The sequence below is a fragment of the Urocitellus parryii genome, chromosome 8, assembly GCF_045843805.1.
Source record: "Urocitellus parryii isolate mUroPar1 chromosome 8, mUroPar1.hap1, whole genome shotgun sequence".
NCBI classification, from domain to species: domain Eukaryota; kingdom Metazoa; phylum Chordata; class Mammalia; order Rodentia; family Sciuridae; genus Urocitellus; species Urocitellus parryii.
The window spans coordinates 21356032-21376855 of record NC_135538.1 but is presented as its reverse complement, the minus strand read 5'-3'; the positions used below and the strand labels follow the sequence as shown (position 1 = coordinate 21376855).

Genomic DNA, 20824 nt, shown 5'->3' with positions numbered 1-20824 from the left:
AGTACCTAAACTGTGGCTACTCCAGTTGAGATGGTATTGGACATGTAAGATGCACCCTGGATTTCAAAGATTTGTTTTGTTTCATTTTTTTGAGATAGGTTCTCGCTAAGTTACCAGGCTGGCCTTGAATTTGAGATCTGGGTTGTAGGCATGTACCCTTGTGCCTTGCTAGAATTTTTATTTCTCTATAATCTATGGTGGGGAATGTCTCGAAAATATCTTGGTCAATCCATGCTCATTAAATAATGCTAAATTCACTGATGGGGGAATATTTCTAACATCCTAATTATGCCAATTTTCAAGGCCCAGTGAAAGCACATTTCATGCATTCATTAATTAGCAAAGTTTTAGGTGTTCATGACAACAGAGAGATTTGTTTCTTCTATAGGGGCCTCTCTGGAATTGATCCTTCCAACTGAATTGCATATGACCTTCTCCATGTGTTATCTTCAGTAGGAAGAGCTGCAAGACCCCTGGGGATGGTTTCACTCTGAAATCTGTGTGTCCTCCTGTGGCCATGACACCTTTCCAGTGGTTAATGACCCTGACAGGACTTCTTAGCTACCTGCCTTCTCCTTTTGTATCTTTCAAGTGATTCCCCTTGTCCACTTGACAAAAGAAAGGTGCACCTCTCCCTCTCCTGGATTCTGGCTCTGATGAATTGCTGTGAGACGCTAAATGAAGGGCACTTGAGGAATGCGAAACACAGAGCACACCCTGGGTAGTAGCTTGGTCAGTGCCTTCATGCAGCCAGGGAAAGAAAATATCTTGGTCAATCCTTTGTGCCTGGCCATTATCTGTTCATCTGATGGTCTGTCCATCCATCTATCCTGGAACTGACATATTTCTTGTCACTTGGAGACATATATTAACACAGTTCTTAAATAGAAAATTGAAGTCTAAATTCTCTTGTCAGAAAATAAGTCTGATTTGTCTGATCAGTTGATAGGGAGGACTAGTTTTGCCAGATAGGTAAGAGAGGAGACATTTTTTTTTCTTATTAATCAAATGAGCTAACTTTGTAGTTCCTTAACAATATGCTAGAAATTACATGCTGCTAGCTGTTTAGATTAATCATAAATATTAGTTGTTAACTTAAAAATGTATGTGGGTGGAGGGAAGCGTGGGCGCTAAAAATGTGGGGCAGGCAGAAGGAGGAGGTGGGTACTGAAAATGGAGAGGAGAGAAAGAGGGAAGAGACTCAGGCCTGCGGTTCTCCAGATGATGGGGAATGTTCATTTTGGCCTTTATGGTCATCTAGACTTTGTCATTATTTAATCCTCATGAGCAGGACACACCTTTTTTTTTTTTTTTTTTTAAACCCAAGAGTCCTTGAGGTCTGTAATGCCCTGAAAACTCATGCTGACATTATGAAAACTGTAATATAATCCATGGATTACATCCATTTGGTGGATTAATAATAATCTGGGAGGACTGCTATATGGGTGATAAGTGAAGGCAGGTAGGGTATGGCTGGAGGAAGCATTCCTTTAGCATTTATATTTTGCTCTCTGTGCTTCCTGCCCTACCCTGAACTGAGTAGCTTTCTCTCCCATGATGGTCTACCTCACCTGGGGCCCAGAGGAGTGGAGTTGGCCAACCATGGACTGAAACTCTGAAACCATGAGCCCACAGTATACATTTCCTCCTTTACATTGTTCTTGTCAGGTATCTGTGTCACAGCGATGAAAATCTAATGAAAGGTCACATTGCTCTTAAGGGCTACCTGGCAACTCTCTTACTTAGCAGCATGGACAGGTCAGTGCTTCTGCACATGTGAATTACTTTCTGGGACTTCATCTGTCTATGGGCGATTATATGGGACTAAAAATTAAACCACTTCTAAGGAGGGAAGCCATTGTCACTCCTTTTGTTTCATTAGAGTTGTTGGCCCAGAATATTGCCACTGGATTCCACATGTGCACTCACTGATTATTCATGGTGCACTGAAAAATAAATAATTTAATTAATAAATATTTGTGTGTGCAAGCCAGTGTCATAATTATAGATGAACGTGTGATTTATAGTTTAATTTTTTTTTTTACTTTAGCTCTCTATAAAGTAGTGGCATTCTTACATATGAATGCACAGAGATATTTGAGTACTGAAAGTATGATTCTAATTTTTTTTTGGGGGGGATATTTTTCTTCAAGTTTTAAAATTTCTTGGATATTTTCATTGTTTTACTGTATGGATTTATGAGGAATATCAGAGATTTCAAATAAGGGCAAACATAATAACAGAAATAAAGTAATTAACGTGAAAAATACTGTTGAATGTTTAGCAGTCTTATGTGGACATGTTTTGCTGCTATTTTGACAAGAAGAAGTTGTGACCAATTCTGAAGGTCAAATCATTGGAATGTTTTTAAATATTCAAACATGTTTTCCCCATTTCATTTGCATGAAGTTTTGTACATCTAGAGTTACATACTTATGAAAGTCATTCTTTCATGAGATTTTGGTTCAGTTTGTATAATATAATAGATGTTTCTTTAATAAGAATAGCATGAGGAAGTTAATTTCATGGAATTTTTTTCATGGATTGCTTTAAACTTTTATCAATCACTGAAAAAAATAGTTCTCTATGTTTTTTTCCTGACAGTGAGTTGTCATTATGACTCACTCATTTCTTCTAAATAACCCTATTTTGTTCTATGACATTTTGAGTCATTTTAATAAAAATATTCACTCTTGGGACAAAAATCCAAAATGAAGTCCTTGTGGATGCAAAATGGATGCTTTCTACCCTCACAGATTGAGCCCTTGATGTTTTTGCATTTACAACATGTACAATTTGGTTGATATCTAAAGATGTTCTTTACAAACCTATTTTCAGAGAGAAGGTTTCCAGCAATGCCCAGATGCCTATAAAGCTTACAGACTTTTCCTCCGGGTTCATTTTAGCAGCTCTAGAAGGTCAAAGTTAAAAACGTTCCTCTGAATTCCTATGGAATGTTTAAAAAAACAAGGTGCTTGTCAAGGAGAAAAGAGGTAGGAGGTGCATAAACTCTACCATTAGAAGATCGTCAAAAAGTAATGATTCTATCACATCCTGAAAATAATATCAAATAAATGGATCTAATACAAAAAACAACAACAAAAAACTATCTCTGAACCTCATCTACTTTAGGATCACATGCTGTTGAACTTGGACTTATTTGGAATGTTTTTAGGATATCACTAAGTTTTTTTTTTTTTTTTTTTTTTTTTTTTATACCAGGGATTGAATCCAGGTGTGCTTTACTGCTGAGCTATATCCCTAGTCATTGATTTTTTATTTTGAGATGGGATCTTGCTAAGTTGCGGGGCTAGGCCTCTTGCCTCAACCTCTTGAGTAGCTAGGATTACAGGTATACACTGCCCTACCCAGCTAGGATGTCTTTTAAATTTGAAGGTTTTGATTGGTAGTTTTTGCATTCTCAAAAGGCATTCTTACGGTCAGCATCCTTAGTCATTATAGAAGTGCAAATCAGAACCATGACGTGCACTTCACAACTACTAGTTATACTATAAGTATAATTTAAAGATCAAAAAGGAAAATAAAAGGTTGATATTGAAGAAAATGGAGTGCTCACAAATTAGAAGGCAAGTGCAGAATAATACAGCTGGTATGGGAGACAAGCTTGGTGATTCCTCAAACATCTGAGAAATTACCATACAACAACTCAGCAATTCCATTTCTAGTTATATATTCCCACATGAATGAAAAGTAGGTACTGAAGACAAATGCTCGTATAACACTATTCATTTTAGCATTGTTCACAATTGTCAAAAATAGAAACAACACAAGTGTCCATCTTTATATGAATGGATAAACTGTGGAATGTACGTCCAATGGAATATTCTTCAGCCTTCAAAGGAGTGAAGTTCTGATACATACTACAGCATGGAAGACTACTGGGAGGTTAATGCTAAGTGAAATAAGCCAGACACAAGAGCATAAACACTGCATGATTCCATTTATATGAAATATCTAATAGGGGTGGATACTGAGAGACAAAAAGTAGGTTTGAGGTTAGCAGGGGCTGTGGGGAATGGCAAGTTACTGCTTAATGGTTAAAGAGTTTCTGTGTGGCATGAAAAATTTTAGAACTAGCGATGATGGTTACATAACACTTTAAATGTAATTTATGCCACTTAATGGTACACTTTAAAATGGCTAAAATCACAATTTTTTTTTTGTTATACTGTAGTCCCTCCATTATCTGTGGTGTTCACTTTCAGTAGCTGCCTAAAGTTAACTATGGTCTGGAAATATTAAATGGTAAACTGTAGAGGTAAGTAATTTATGAGTTTTAAATTTCCTGGTGTTCTGCCTTGCTCCATCCTGCAGGGACATGAACCATCCCTTTTGTTTAGCCTATCCGCATTGTATACCCTACCTCCTCATTAGGTACCCAGCAGCCATCTTGGCTGTCAGATGGATTTTATGGTATCCTAGTACTTGTGTTCAAGAAACCCTGATTTTACTCCCTAAAGAGTAAGAGTAGTGATACTGGGAATTCAGATGTGCCAAAGAGAAGCCACACAGTGATTTCTTTTAGTGAAAAGGTAAAAATGCATTACAATAGTTTAGGAGAGAGAGAATCTGGTCACATAACTTTTATGACAGTATATTGTTCTATTTTATTATTGTGTGTAATGTCTAATTGTGCCTACACTATAAATTAAAGCTTTATCATAGGTATGTATGTATAGGGCAAAAACCTAGTATACATAGGATTTGGTGCTATTTGTGACTTCAGGTACCCACTGTGGGTCTTGGACGGCATCCCCTATCAAGGGTGACCACTGGATATCTTTTACTATAATGAAGAAAAGTTGTGTGGTTTTTTTTTTTTTTTATACTATAACTGATTGAATTGCAAGCTTTAATGTGGTTCTGTGATGGGAAGGTGGGTAGTTTTTGCTAGGTTTGTTCTCAAGCAGAATGGACACGTTCCTCTCGTGCTGAAATGATGTAAATTCTCGGTGCTGTCTGGAACCTCAGGGTTCCAGAATCGCCATGATTTCAGAACTGATCCGATGCTGGCTTCTGCTAGCAGGGCTTGTGTTTGCTCAAGGCAATTGATTTTTTTCCCCCAAGAATATTTTCTTACATTTTTAAGCATGCATTTCCCTTTTTAAATGAGTGTTAAGAGTTTTCAGGATTGAAAACTTTCTGAAGTTTGGATTATCTTATCCTTACTCTTTTGTATGTTACAACCCTGTGTTTTCTTGAACATGCACAATTCTGTCAGTATCGTCTTTTTTGTCAGGTGTTGAGTGCAGAAAGTCCTTTTTCCCATCTTTGTATAAACCAGACTTTGTCCTTTAGATATATTTTAAAGTTTCCTTTATTCTGTGAAACTCTCTTTAACGCCTGATTGACTGGAAGTGTGTGGGACGCAGCCTCCTGCAGTCAGCCTGGCCCTGTACTTGGGAGATGCTGGGTGTTTCTTTTAACTTCTGTCTTTGGGCTTCAGTCTTCTCCTTTGAAAGGCAGAGTTGATTTCTTTTTCCTTCTCATTTCTTTCTAACTACTTGCCCTTCTCCCAAAGAGACTATCCACTTGTGTTTTGTTTCCTACAGAGTGAATTCTGTTTAAATACAGTTTTTAGCTTAAATAACTTCAATGTATAAATGAGGGGCAAATTTACAGAAATATGATTTGAAATGATCATTATCTCACCTTGTATCTTTAGATAGTTCTGACAATTTTGAGAGCTACATTTTAATTTCTAAGGTTTTTTTTTTTTTTTTTTTTTTGTACCAGGGATTGAACCCAGGGCACTTAACAACTGAGCCACATCCCCAGCCTTTTTAAATATTTTATTTAGAAGCTGGGTCTCACTAAGTTGCTTAAGGCCTTGCTTAATTGCTGAGGCTGGCTTTAAACTCAAGATCCCCCTGCCTCAGCCTCCGGAGCTGCTTGGATTACAGGCGTGTGCCACTGCACCCAGCCATAAGAATTTTTTGATTTTCAGAGATGCCAGATTTTGAAACTATTGTAGGGAGTTAGAGCATTCTACTTGTAAGCATTCTGTCTCCTGGGTGTGTTTCTTTGTCTACATGTTCATAATACTTTACAGATTAATATTTATTATTTCCATGTGTCATTTTAATACATGTCTTTTGAATCTATGAATTTGTTTTGCTTCAGAGGCCCATAAATTGGATATAAAGAAATGAGAATGGAATGGCATGAAGGGGCTTTGTAGTAGATGAATTTTGAGGGTATTTCACAGGAATTGCCCAGGAAAACAAGCAGGAGTATGTTCTGAAATGCCCTTATTGCTTCTGAAATAATCTTGACTTTCTAGGGTGTGTTCAATTTCATGTTTGTGAAAGAGGCTTTAATGAAGGCAATCCAAGTTTTAAATCGTCCAACAAGACATTTCTGTTTTGGCTTAGTGGAGGCTGTTCTTTTCTGAATAGCTGCATTTTATGAAATCAGGTTAGTGCCAGCCAATTGGACACGATTAAATTGCTTCAAAAGATGTGCTAGAGCACAACGCTCGCTCTCTCATGCTAGCAGAGGCTAGTGGTGCTGCACATGTTCCCAAGACATGTGCTTCCACAGGGGAAATGATTCCTCATTTCTCTGCCACCTTTCCGGTTCAGGATCTACATTGAGATTTGTTGCTAAGTTCTGCCAAAAGAATGCTCGATATGCATTTTCAGCGGGTGCAGTGAAAACATTTTCAAGTCGGTTTCCCTGAAGATTTATCTTCGCAGTCTTGACGTTTCTGGCGTTGCTTTACTTCTCTTTCCATCCCAGCAACGAAGTTCCAGGCGAGGCCACAGGCAGACCCCTGGATCTGTAGGAGCATGTCAGAAGCATTTTAAGAAGAGCCAAATATTTAGAGGAAGAATTTGGAAAAGCAGCCTTAAGGGGTTTAACACATTTTTCTCCTCCTAATTCAGTCCCGTGTTTATCCCCCTCACAGAGAAAGGTCATTAACCGGTAGGATTTGCTAGGTTTGGTTAAGGTTTGTGGAAGTGAAACGGTTTTCTAAAATCTGAGTACATTTAGGGGAGGTGGATTTGCTGTCAATGACACTCATCCATGAACTACATATCTAAATAATCTAATTACATGTAGAGGTTGTGCTGGGTGCTTACACATTTGTATTTTGGAGAAATTAAAACCACTAATTGGCTTAATAATGAGAGGCGCAGTAGCTAGAGAAGTTTTGAAGTTCTGTTTAAATTTCTAGGAAGGGCAAAGGATTGCTCAGGATAGCATGACAGAGTTTTGGTTGTTTACTACCAGTTTGCCAGTCTGATAGGCCTGGGTCAAGGTTGCTTACTTTAATTGTTGTGGTGTGTGTGTGGGGGCGCGGAGGGCGGGGGCATTTTATGCTTGTTCCAGACTTGTTACAACTTTACTCTTTTTTTTTTTTTTCCCCACACCAGGGATGGAACCCAGGCGTGCTTTATCTCTGAGCTACCTCCCCATCCCTTTTTCATATTTTATTTGGAGACAGGGTCTTGATGAGTTGCTCAGAGTCTTGTTAAGTTGCTGATGCTGGTTTTGAACCCATGGTCCTCCTGCCTCAACCTCCTGAGATGCTGAGATCACAGGCCTTCGCCTCCATGTCCAGCACGTTCTTACTCTTAAAATTGAAAACCCACAGGCTAATTCTTGTTCTTTGATTGATTTCCTGTCCTTAGCTAATAGGAGGCAGGGAAGTATATGTGTTTTTTGGGGGAGGGGGGATACAAATGCAGGGTTATTGAAATGTGAACTTTTATTTTTCTCTTTAGCTATATTGGGAAAAGGAATATATAGAGTGTTTATAAATTTTCAAAACATTCATCTTTGATGGGCAAATACTTCATTTCATATCAGCTACTGATTAATCTTTAGATGTTGATTTGACTTTGATTTCAGAGTATTTTAGAAACATTATCTTATTAACTTCTTATAAAGATCTCTTTTGGGGGGAATCTGTTTTTAAATCTGATTTCATTGTACATTTTTTTTTTTTTTTGGTTAAATGGAAAGATCTTATTTATCCTTTGATAAGATGATAGGTATTCATTTCTTTGTCTACTCTGTGGATGAAACCTACATAGTATTGTATACGTTAATGTTTTTGAAATTAGAAAGTCAAATGCTCTAAAAAGAGGTTAAGGAAATAAAATGCTGTAATATATTTCTTTTTCAGAATTATTTCTCATTTTATGGTTGACAATTCTTAAATGTATGTATGAATGTTATGAAATTGATTTTAATATTTAAGACTTTTTTATTCATAGGATTAAATATAATGGATATGGCAAAATTTACAAAAATAAGATTGTTTGAAGATGGTGAGACAAATAATTAGATTTTCCAAGGATCTGAATAGAGATATTTAAAATTAAATCCCTTTCAGTGAGGCCAGCATAGTGCCCTCTACAGGGTGATGTGCAGTAGTCACCTAGTACACTGATGTGATCTCAGCTTTGTCCCTGCTGGGTATGAAGGTAAAGACTGGGACATTCAGAGTGTGTAAACAAGGCCTCTGGGTTAATAAATGGCTTATGTGTGGCATTGATCAGATAAGGTGTAAAGGCTGAGACGGGGGCTAATGCTGTCTTCATTGTCCTTTCAGCAAGAAGGTCACCCTCTCAGCGCCATTGACATCAAGAAGTTTCTTAGAGAGCAGTTTCGTTTTTTGTACTAGTTGCTTTCTTTGTGTCCCGTGGTCCGGCTCCGATTACCTTTATGGATCTATAAAAGGGCACTCTTTTCTGGTGTGGCTGCTCTGTCTATTCCAGGAATGACCTTTTAATCACAAACTGTCCTTGCAGAAGGGAGTGGAGATCAGAATTATCGCAAACGTGATGCGTTAGCTGTCCGTCACTATAATGAAATCCCTGAGGTATTTAACTTATTAGGGGAACAGTTTATTTTGGCTTGCGGTTTTGAAGGTTCCACTCCATGACTGAGTGGACCCATGGCTTTGGGCCTCTGTTATCAGTGCTACGTGGCAGTAACAGGGAGTATGTGGCAGCAAAAACTGCCCACTCATGGCCAGGAAGCCAAGAGAGAAAGAGGAAGGGGTGTGGGGAGAATCCCACAATCCCTTTCAAGGGCCCACCTCAAGACCTCAGTACCTCCTACAAAGTCTCACCTCCTAAAAGTTCCAGCACCTCCCAGTAGCACCAACTAAGGCTTTGACACGTGGACCTCCGGGGGACTTTCAGCATGCAAACCACAGCACTTTGGTGGAGTCCTAGGTGAAGTCTAATGATCCTACTGGGGTTGGTGAGAGGGTTCTAGTTCCATGTAAAAGGCAAACGCTTCAGAATGGAGCACAGAGGGCAGAGCACAAGGGCCTTTTCTGTTTTTATTTTGTTCTCATGCCGAGGGAGTGGAACAGGCAGTACATGGACCCAGAGGCACCCAGGGCCTTCTCAGTGTTCCCGGGAGTCCTCAGGCAACTTCCAGAACCAGATTATTAACTTGCAACTTTGTAGCTTGAAGCCAGCAATGACTTTCTGGCTGGTTTTAGTTGAACTTTGGAGAATAGTTGAAGAAGGTATAAATGGGAGCAAACACAAGGGTAAATGGACATTCGTTTATCTTTCTTATTTACAGTTATCCTACGATAATTACAACAGCAGTGAGCTCAACACCAGCTCTTGTCAAATGGCTTTCCTTATCTTTGCAAATCTTCACAGTACTGGGACAAGCTGGGTAGTGTTCATCCTCATTTTACAGATGAGAACCATGAGATGTTAGGATGACTAACAAGTCACAAGTTAGGTGGACTGGGATGTAGCCAGTATGGTCCTAAAGTCCTTTGCTCTTTTTGTTATGCCATGTGACTTCCTGATATCTAATTTAATCTGTGTACATTTTCAGGGTTCTTTAGCTTTTTAAAGTCAATTTTATTTTGTTGGGACTTGGAACGAGAATTTGTAATCAAAACCAAAGTTGCTATATATTTTTTAAACTTCTCTGATTTGTCTACTTGCAAAATGTTTGCGTAGATCAAAATCCTTATAAGCTTATGTCAGTCTTCTAGAGGAAAATATGTTACAGAATTAACTATAAACTATTCTCCTTTTTTTTTTCCCTGTAGGGTGTAGAGCCTGTAAAAAAAGGAGAAGTCTTTGAGGTCTTTAGTTTTTATTTCATAATTTTGATTTGTGTATTGAACATGCAAGGGGCTGCGGATGTGGCTCAAGCAGTAGCGCGCTCGCCTGGCATGCATGTGGCCCGGGTTCGATCCTCAGCACCACATACCAACAAAGATGTTGTGTCCGCAGAGAACTAAAAAATAAATATTAAAAATTCTCTCTCTCTCACTCTCTCTCCTCTCTCACTCTCTCTTTTTTAAAAAAAAAGAACATGCAAACATTTTAATCATGCTTGAAATTTTGCTTAAGATGCAACCTAAAGTATTGTGTAGCAGGAAGCAAGGTCTTGATTTTATCACACAAACGTGAATTTAATAGCTGGTGACAGTACACTTGGGCTTGGGGGACACAGCCAGGTCCCTTGGGTGAGGTGCCCACGTGAGCCTCCCTCTGTTGGAGGCGTTGGCAGGCTCCTCTGTGATGAATCAAACCATTCTTCTATAGCTGTCCAGCATTGTGCCTCACCACGCTGTACTCAAGAGCCATTTAAACTTCCCAGGCTGGCAGTGAGCTCATTTAGTGCACTTACCAAGGTACGGATACTTACTTTCTCCCTTTCTCTCCTTTTCTATCCCACAGATGAACACAATGATGTGCAGAAGAAAACCTTTACCAAATGGATAAATGCTCGATTTTCAAAGGTAAGTGAGACTTGCACAAACATTCTGGTGTTTCAGATGCCTCATTCGGATGGAGGAGTTCGGTTGGAAGTCCAGTGGATTTTCCCCATGAAATGTGACCTAGCAGGAATCTCTTGAGTGTGTAGATGCATTTTTTTCTTCCTTTATTCTCTTCTAAAGTCTGTTCAAAGGGGAAATCTGCTCTGAATAGTTCATGCAATGCTCTTTATTTTTACCTGTTGTTCTCCAGATTTCTAAGAAAGTTTGCTGCTTTCAGTTCTGTGAATTTTGGGTACATTTAGGAAGAGGATATATAGTAGTGGGAAAATCTTGGGTTCATTTAGCTAAAAAATTATGGTGGTTTCATTTTGCCTGGTTAAAATCAATCTATATTATTTAGGCAGTTTTCTGCCTAAATGGACAAGAATGAACAAATACTAAATACCAGTTGGTCATTAATGTTTATCTATCCCGTGGGTTCTTTTCTTGTATCCTTCCTCATTTTTTTTCTCCCAAAGATCTGTTCTTTCTCAGCATTTCTAACTTCTTGGAACATGATCTGGGCTTTGATTAATGTTGTCTTTAGGGGCAGAGAATGAAGTAGTGAGGAATTGGCAATGATCTTTTCAAATTTGTTTCAAATGTGGTTCTCTATTGATTACAGAAGTTGGGATTTTGTCCACCAAGTCTAAGGTGGGCTGTCTCCAGGTTAAGTCATTGTAGGACTCTGTTTTAGCAAGATGAAAAATAAAGGTTTCTCAGAGAAGCACTAAAGTGGTCTTTTAAATTGTATGAAGCCTATTTCAATTAAAAGTAGTTTTTCAAAATTTTCTGCTTAATACATTTATGAAGGTCAGGAAAATAAACCTCTGTGTTTCTTTGAGGTAAAATAAGGATATTTTAAGGGTAACTGAAGTAGCAGCAGTTTAAAAATTGCATCACATCCCTTGAGCTGTGTGTGTTGGTATGCTCTTGTAGTTCCAGAGTTTGAGGCCAGCCTGGGCAATGGAGGGAGAACCCACTTCTTTAAAAAAAATTGTTCAACATCCTAGTATTTATGGCTGATTTCTTGATTGTGTGTTTCTTAGGTTTTGCAAGTTTTTCTTTCTTTCTTTTTCTTTTTCTTTTTTTTTTTTTTTGAGGGATATCTTATCTTGCCTAGGAGAATGTGAGGAATGTGAAAACTGACTTTGATGGATGAATTAAGAGTATAGTGATTACAGAGGGGCTCATCTAATCAGTGATTACATGTCTGGGATTATGCCACAGCAGAGGGATTTTTTTTTTTTTTTTTGGTAAAATTTAGATTCTAAAGACACAAGTAACAGAGATGTTTAGAATTTGACAACATTGAAAATTTTTTTTATCTGCACGAGAGTACATTTTGAGCATCTTAGTTTCAGCAATTCAGAGAGCCTGAATCTGAGGAGATTTCCCCCAGTGATCCCCTGAGTGCCCATGCGGGTAGGATTGCTTTTGTACTTATTTTTGAGACTGAAGAGAAGCAGACAGTTCAATTAAACATGGAAGGGTGTGTGTAACGTGATGCATATGACAGTTGAGAATAAATGATGGAAAAAAACCCTTTCTTAGTGTTTGTGATAGGCCATTGACACCTTCAGAGATACACAATGGTTTATTAAATGAACTTGATGTTTAAATCTGTTCATTTGTCATATAGGTATATTATTTTGTGATATAAATGGAGGCTTTAACCCCATGTGAGTTATTTGTCCCAGGACGGTTATAATTCTTTCAAATTTGTATCATTTTTACTAAATGTGCTAGCTATGGAATCTGACAGAGGGGCAGAAACCTTGTTTTATATGGAGAAAAAGTATCAAGTGGGATGACCTTGAAAACTTCAGATTATGTCTAGTAAGAAGTCAAAGTCTGGGAGGAATTTATCTAAGAAATTAGGAGGATTTGGATCTACCAAGATGGAGGGCTTGTGACAGTAACACTGAACTTCATCCCCTCTTTTCCTTCCCTCTGGCTGTCTTCAATCCACCACTCCGCCTTCTTCCACACTGGGGACACAGGACAGGGCCTGTCACATTCTAGGCTGGGAGGTTTCCAGGGACTTTGTGCGCCTTCACCCTTGCTGAGATAGGGCAAGGCTGCATTTTCCCATGGTATCATTAGGTCATCTAGAGGCTGGCAAAAGAAAAAAATTCTGTTGAGGGTACTGAATTTTGTTTCATTTATTTTTTTCTTGATATCCTAGGGTACACTGTGCTTGATTTCCAAATATATTTTTTTTCCTAGGGTCTGCTCCTTCCCTACAGTATGTGCCTCTGTGCTGAGAAATCCAGACATGCATCAATGGCATCTTCTGCCATTTAGAAATTTGTTTTAAAACAGACATCTCTGTTGTCTCTGAGAATGAAAGGAATGTGAAAACCTACTTTTATCATGGGTCACTAACATCTTCAAAACCAAGTAATACAAAATCCAGTAGTACCACAACAGTTTATTAAATGAACTTGAAATATAAATTTGTGCATTTGTAATCTATCTATTATTTTGTAATAATCCAAACAGACACTGATGGCATTATCTGTCATTCAGAAATTTGTCTTTTTTTTTTTTTTTTTTTGGTGCTGGGATTGAACTCAGGGGCACTCGACCACTGAGCCACATCCCTAGCCCTATTTTGTATTTTATTTAGCGACTGAGTTATTTAGTGCCTTGCTTTTTCTGAGGCTGGCTTTGGACTCGAAATCCTCCTGTCTTAGCTTCCCCAGCTGCTGGGATTACAGGTGTGTGCCACCATGGCTGGCTAGACATTTCCTTTCTAGTCCTCTCTGCATCCAAAGTCTCAATTAAACACCAAATTTTGTTAATTTCAGCATTTTTTTTTTTTTTTTTTGGTACTGGGAGTCGAACTGAGGGACACTTAACCACTGTGCCATAGCCCCAGCCCTTAAAAAAAAAATTATTTAAAGACAGGATTTTTTTTTTCCTCTTGCTGATTGGACTTTATTTATTTACTTACTTATTTAATTATTTATTTTATTGATTTAAAAAAAATAAATGATAGCAGAATGCATTACAATTGTTATTACACATATAGATAGATACAGCACAATTTTTCATATCTCTGGTTGTATATAAAGTTATGTTGTCACCATTTGTGACAGGGTCTTACTGCATTGCTTAGGCCTTGCCAAGTTGCCGAGGCTGGCTTTGAGCTCTCGATTCTCCTACCTCTGCCTCTCCAGCCTCTGGGGTTACAGGTGTGCACACCACGATGCCTGGGAACCTCTCTCCATCTTTACTGACACTTCCTTTTCGATGTTGCTATTATCTTCAATAGAAAAATTTATGAATGACTGTATATGGGCAAAAACGATTAGTGGTTATCCTGTCTGACTGAGCCATCTGAGTTATCTCTGCCTTTCATTGTTTTTGAACAACGTCACAACTCGGTAGATTGTAGAAAATAGATACTAATGCAGAAGATTCTTATCCATATAATGCAAGGTGGCTGAAATGCAAATGATTATTGCCCCTTGGATAGACCAGTTTTTGCATCTTTTGTAAATTTATTTCAGTTTTCCTTTTTTGACTGGGTACATGTGGTCCTTTGAGTTGTCCTTGAACTGTTGATAACACCTTAGTGGTTTCCTCCTTGATTAATGAGTTAAGTAATGTCTTTGACATAGGCTGATGTTACACTTTTTGGAGAGCTATGACTTGACCTTTTTTGGAAAATTATCTTCAAACCCTCAGACCACACTGTGATCATCTGCTAACTAGTTCTTCCTTTCCACATTTTACCTTTTCATCCTCCTTTTCTAGTTTAGGCAGAGTAGTTGGAGTGATCTCAAAGGGAAAAGCTAATCACCTCTTTTTCTTCTGCAGGATCTTTCATTGCCTGCTCATTGTTCTTCTTTTAGAAAGAAACTTTGAAAGCTGAAATTGTATGTACTTAAGTGTGATGTCTTCATCTTCATTGGCTGTTAATGCCCTAAATACATGCCTGATCTACACCTGACTTTGATTTTGCTTTATTCTTGCTCCTTCATGATATGTTCGCACATGATCTGTGCTGCAACCCGAGGACCATCCCTGGCCTTTGAGCATGCTTCTTCCTCCAACTTCCTCTTTTCTTGGCCAACTCCTGGTCCTTCTTTTTGCCTAAGCTTAAATGTCACTTCCTCAAGGATATCTTTTCTGAGCTCACACACTGGTAGATAATGCTCAGGACTCTCAGAGTGTTATCCTTTGATGCACTTAATAGTTATAATTTAAATAATTGCAGGTTTCTTCCCCCAGAAAGTGGGACTGTTTTGTTTATTGGTATAACTTTTGGTATTTAGTAAATACCCAGTGAGTATTTAGTATTTATCAGCTTAATAAATCAATGAGTGACATTGACATAAACATACATTTAAAATGTCTAGTAATATATAAACCACCTGAGGATGGTTGTATTGGAAAGAGACAGAATTTGTTAAGTAACTGGATTTAATATGTGCCATTCTTTTTCAGTTAGGTATGATTCTTCGCTACCTAGTAAATTCACAGTAAAAAAAAAAAATGAGGATTAAAGCTTAACAACTGGATTAGTTCATCCTTTCATAAAAGATTTGAAAAAGGCCTTGAGAATATTGAATAATATAGGTCTAACATCATCTTTTGATTTTTAGCAGTATCTGGATTCCCATCTGTAGAAATTCAAATCCTCATTAATATGTCACAGATTGCATATCACAATGCACTGGAGTGCATTCAAACTCACGATGCTTCAGAGTTTGAATTTCCTGGGAAGTAGTACAGAATAGAGTAAATTATGGTTTGGGGAGTTTGAAAAGTCATGAAGAACTCAGAAGAAAATTATTATTTAAAGAAGAAAAGAGTTAGGAAATTTAACCCTTATTTGTGGACATGCTGCTCATTTATTTATGGCCTCAAGCTAAATGTTAGCCACATTTTTCAGGTCTTTATTTTTATTCTTTTAGCCATAAAACACACATGGTCATTAATTACCTACTCATATTGCCAAGAAATATTGGGCATTGCTGTGAGGCATATGGGAGATTATAATTACTTAGGGATTCTAAATAAAAATCCTATGAGTGATCCCTAACTTGTGCTAATCCTGGTCTGTGCTACATATTTTAAGACAGAAATGAAGAAAAAAAAATTGGCTCATAAAGCCCACTTGGTACCACTGAATAGCATATAAAAGTTGAGTGTTTTGTTCCTCTGATTTCAACAGCCTCTGGTTCATAAGCAGATTGGTGTCCCAAGAGAGGCAGTGAGGGCCTCTTGCTTTGCAGTTGGGAAATTTGTTATGACTTTGAGCCTGGATTTTCTTTGGCCGACTTTCAGAGCTGCTCATCTGGCAGGGATGAGAACATACACATTGCAGAAGCTCTTTTATCAGTTTGGTGAAACGATTCTCAAAAGAGGTTTAACAAACCAAGGTTAGGGAGAGAATGTACAAACTTTTTTTAAAACCCTGAACTTTTGCTTGAGCAAATTTCTGCCTTTTCTTTTTCTAAGACATAGAGGAGCCAAGCTTTCATACCTTACAACCCAAACTTGAAATTTACGTGGACAGAACCCGAGAGAGGAAATCTTTGAAGCATTTTTCTTTTTTTGTGGATTTCAATGTGAAGAGCTATTCAGATATTTTTTTTTGGGGGGGGGGACAGTGTTATTACTGTCGACTTTTTTCCTGTTGGAAGCTGATGATCACAAAAGCAGGAGTGGAAAAGTCATAGAGGGAGATTTGTGGAGGGTGTGCACTAAAAGTAGCCCCAGACATTTTTTCCACTCATAGATGTTCATTTTAGCATTGCAAAGGAGACTGTGCAGGCCTCCTTGTGTGATGATAAGTAGCATCTGTTGTAGGTGTTTGAGCATGAACAGGTTCACACTGGGTCTGTCACTGGTTTAGTTTATAAATATGTGCATGGCAGCTCAACTAATTGTTTCAGGAGCTCTGCCCATTCAAGTGGTTCCTTAAAAAGAAATTCCAATTTAATAATTTATGTTTATTCACTCTATTCATTAATACCTCTAAGAAGCAAACAGTAAAATGTACTCCATATTCTTAAATACAAGCTTCCAGACATTTTAGCAATTATTAAGTAAGCTTTTATGGGTTTGTTTTAATTTCATTTGATTCTTTTAAAATTTGATTTTTGTTTCAAAATTATATTTGCAATATGAATTCATCTGGTTTAACTAAAACAACTTAAATATTGTTTAATATGCTGTGTTTTTATGCATATTCAATACTTAATAAATGATTTTGACAGATCCTATTGGTATTTGTAATTGTGAAAACAAATTTGGTAGTATCTGTTGAGTCAGTCTTTGTAATTGATGACCAATTTGGGATTTAAAAAATCTTCTAGTTTTTAAATTTTATTTACTCTTATTCTATATGACAGCAGAGTGCAATTCAATTCATATTATACAAATAGAGCACAATTTTTCATGTTTCTGGTTGAACACAAAGTATATTCACACCATTTGTGTCTTCATACATGTACTTAGGGTAATGATGTCCATCTCATTCCACAGTCTTTCCTTCTCCCATGCCCCCTCCCTTCCTCTCCCTCTCTTTTGTCCTATCTAAAGTTCATCTGTTCCCCCCATGCTCCCTGACCCATCCCTATTATGAATCAGCATCCTTATATTAGAGAAGACATTTGGCATTTGGTGTTTTGGGATTGGCTTACTTCACTTAGCATTATATTCTCCAACTCCATCCATTTACCTGAAAATGCCTTGACTTAATTCTCTTTTAATGTTCCATGGTGTATATATACCACATTTTATTTATCCATTCATCTACTGAAGGGTATCTAGGTTGGATCCACAATTTAGCTATTGTGAATTGTGCTGCTATAAACGCTGATATAGCTGTGTCCCTGTACTATGCTGTTTTTAAATCCTTTGGGTATAAACCTAGGAGTGGAATAGCTGGGCCAAATGGTGGTTCCACTCCCAGTTTTCCAAGGAATCTCCATATTGCTTTCTAGATTGGCTGCACCAATTTGCAGTTCCACCGGCAATGTAGAGTGTGCCCCTTTCCTCACATCCTTGCCAACACTTATTGTTGTTTGTATTTTTTTTTTTTTAATCAGGATCTTTCTCAGTTGCTGAGGCTGATCTCAAACTTATGAACCTTCTGCCTCACATATTGAGTAGCTGGGGTTACATGTGTGTTGGAATTGATCTGCTGAGAGGAAATGACATTTCATCCTTGACCTGGGTGTGGGAGGGAAGAGACACCTACCTTGTGCTTTTCTGTTCAGCCTAATGGCACCACGTGACCTCACTACCTACAGCTTTTAAGGGTGGGCCCCTGATGGTTCAGGTGCAGTTAGGCCTAAGCAAGAGTGGCAGTGGAAGGGGAAGATTGCTGATGAAGCAGCTTTCTTTGAGAGAAAGGAAGCACTTGCCATCTGTTACACAGAGCAAGAGGACTGGATCCATCTTCAGCTGTACCTGGCCTAGGAAGCCCTTGGCTCAGGCTTGATGATACATAGTTAGTTACCCACACTATGGAGGGAGTTGAATCTGGGGAAAGCCAACACTGTTAGTTTTGTTGTTATTATCTGTTGGGGAAATAAAAAAAAAAAAAATCCTGCCAACAGTTCTTCATACCAATATAGGATACAGGGAAAACACAAATTTATTTTTAAGTATGGATATCAAATAGGTATATGCAGGCAGTTAGCAGAATCAAGTCCAAACAGAAGTGCACACAAAAACACCGTCAAGTAAAACAAAGCACAATGAGCACTTGTTTCCTTGAGAGACAAATGAATGGATGCTCCTAGGGATGGTCTCCTGTCCACCTCTGAGCCACTTCTGTGTTTACCTTGCATTTAAAACTAGGTAAAGGGCTTAATTTAGTTCCTGACTAGAATGTTGAGCCCATTATGTTTTGGAGGAGACAGATGCCTGAAGGAGAGGAAAGGGGCAGACCAGCTGCCCCTCCTTGATGAGCTGTATTACTTACATAGTTTGACTATGGACCTTGTAGGGTATGCATATGGAGTTGGGGCCTGTTCTGCCTGTGAACCTCATTATTTGTTCCTAGAGTAGGTAAGTGGTCCCTGTCTCTACCCTCCAGGTGCCTGGGTCCCACACATGCTTCTCTATTATCTCATTTTTAAAAAATCATGCCTATAGTTAGGTCTCTTTTCAAAATCAAGGCAAAGCTTCTATTACTTGTCTGTATTTATGATTCCCTGAAAGGTATTTTTTGGTTTCAAGGGTGTTTCATACATTCATTTGATTTCAGTGGATACTGTAAGTCACTGCTTGGTGATTAAGCGGGCACTGGTCTGTGATGGCCTGAGCCACCTGTTTTGCTTGTCTTTCTCTGTCTTCCTTTTCTTTTCTCTCTCCCTGCTTCCAAGTGAGCTGAACTTCGAGCTTCTTACTGGAATCTTTTTCATTTCTGGATCGAATCCAGGGCCTTGTGCGTGCAAGGCAAGCACTCCACCAACTGAGCTATAGCTCCAGCCCCTCTTTTTTGTTTCTGAAGAGTTTATACTGGCATCTTGAATTCTCAGAGTGAATGGCTCCCGCCCTGGATTCCCTTACTTTGACTTGGTGCCCCTTGATGGTGCTGCTCTGTTGGTGTCTCTATGATCTCTTTAGGCCTCACCTCAGGACCCTCATTTTGTTTCAGTTGTTTTCTCAGTTGGAAACAGCACTGCTCTCACTCTTTCACCATGAACTCGAGTCATAGACGTGGACACTGAGGATCACATACACCTTCATTTCACTGAGATAACCACGTATTTGGTAGTTGAGACCAACACATTACCATTTTGCTTAACCTTGACTAGAGACAGCATTTTTTTTTAAAGCTAATACTTTTTATAGTATATCTAATATATAGACACTGTATAAAACAGGTAATAGAAGAAATTCAAAGAGAAGCTTTTCAACTACTTTTAACTCTGCCATTAAGGAAAAAAAAACACATCATTTTGTTGTAAAATTCTTTAAAAATATATTTAAGTATAAATGTATTATGGTTAATTTAGGTGACCGTACATAGTACTTGATGGAGCATTATGAATTTTTAAGAAGGTGAAAAGTTACACGAACCAAAAAGAGTGCTTATTTGTATTAGTTTTGAGATTAGGAATTTATAAGTTCTGGTTTGAAAATATTGGGAAATAGGGGCTGGGGTTGTGGCTCAGTGGTAGAGCACTTGCCTAGCATGCGTGAGGCACTGGGTTCAATCCTCAGCACCACATTAAAAAAAACAAAACTAAATAAACAAAGGTATTGTGTCCATCTACAATTAAAAATTTAAAAAAATATTGGGAAATTTTTAATTATTTCTTTTTGAATTTTTAAATTTGCCAATTCCTTGGAAAAAGTAAATGAGAGAAAGAAAGGTTGGGGGGGGGGAGAGGGAGATAAAGAGAGAAGCTATGAAATTTTCAATTTGTTATCAGATACTGGGGTATTTTTCTTGGATTGATCAAAAGAATGCAAATATATCATTGTTTGTACATTCTCTCTACATTTTGTGTGTGTAAGTGTGCCATGTACATGCGTATGTATGCCACATACATATATGCTTGCATAGACAGAGGATAGTGAGAATACTAGCAATTGCATGGACTGGCTCAAATCTCCTTTTGAGAAAGCCTGTCTTTCTTCTTCTTACTGTACACAAATAGTTGTAACTTGATTATTCATAATAGGTTTAGATATGTCCTAGAACAGACTCTGTCTTGATACTGTATCTGTCACTGTGTACAATTTTGGCAGGACCTAGCTGGTTCCCTAGTCCACCCATTGTGCTCATCCTGTTGCCTTGGTGCTGTTTGTGTTTACATCTGTTCAGACTCCAAGGGCCTTGAAGGCGAGGTCTGCCTCTGTCAGCTCCTCCGCCTCAGCACAGTGCTCGGTAGAGCACACGCTGACGGACCTTCCAAATGGAAAACCCAAGTCCCAGTTTCATCTCGGTTTGTTTATTGTTGGTACAAACAATTTGCATCTCATCCAAACCGTACTTACTAAATATTACTTTCTTATTCAATCTTTTACAGATTTTTTTTCCTATTGCTACAACTATTGGGGCTGACA

At 38.2% G+C, this 20824-nt stretch overlaps 1 protein-coding gene across 5 annotated transcripts in view; it reads left to right on the top strand.

The window, feature by feature from the left end:
- The window catches only part of Utrn (utrophin), a 514146-nt gene that overhangs the window by 95623 nt on the left and 397699 nt on the right, over positions 1–20824 (top strand). For all 5 annotated transcript variants that reach the window (XM_026397636.2, XM_026397635.2, XM_077801941.1 and 2 more), the window contains one exon: positions 10698–10759. In XM_026397636.2, the coding sequence (XP_026253421.2) occupies positions 10698–10759 (62 nt within the window). The remainder of the gene's footprint in view (positions 1–10697; positions 10760–20824) is intronic.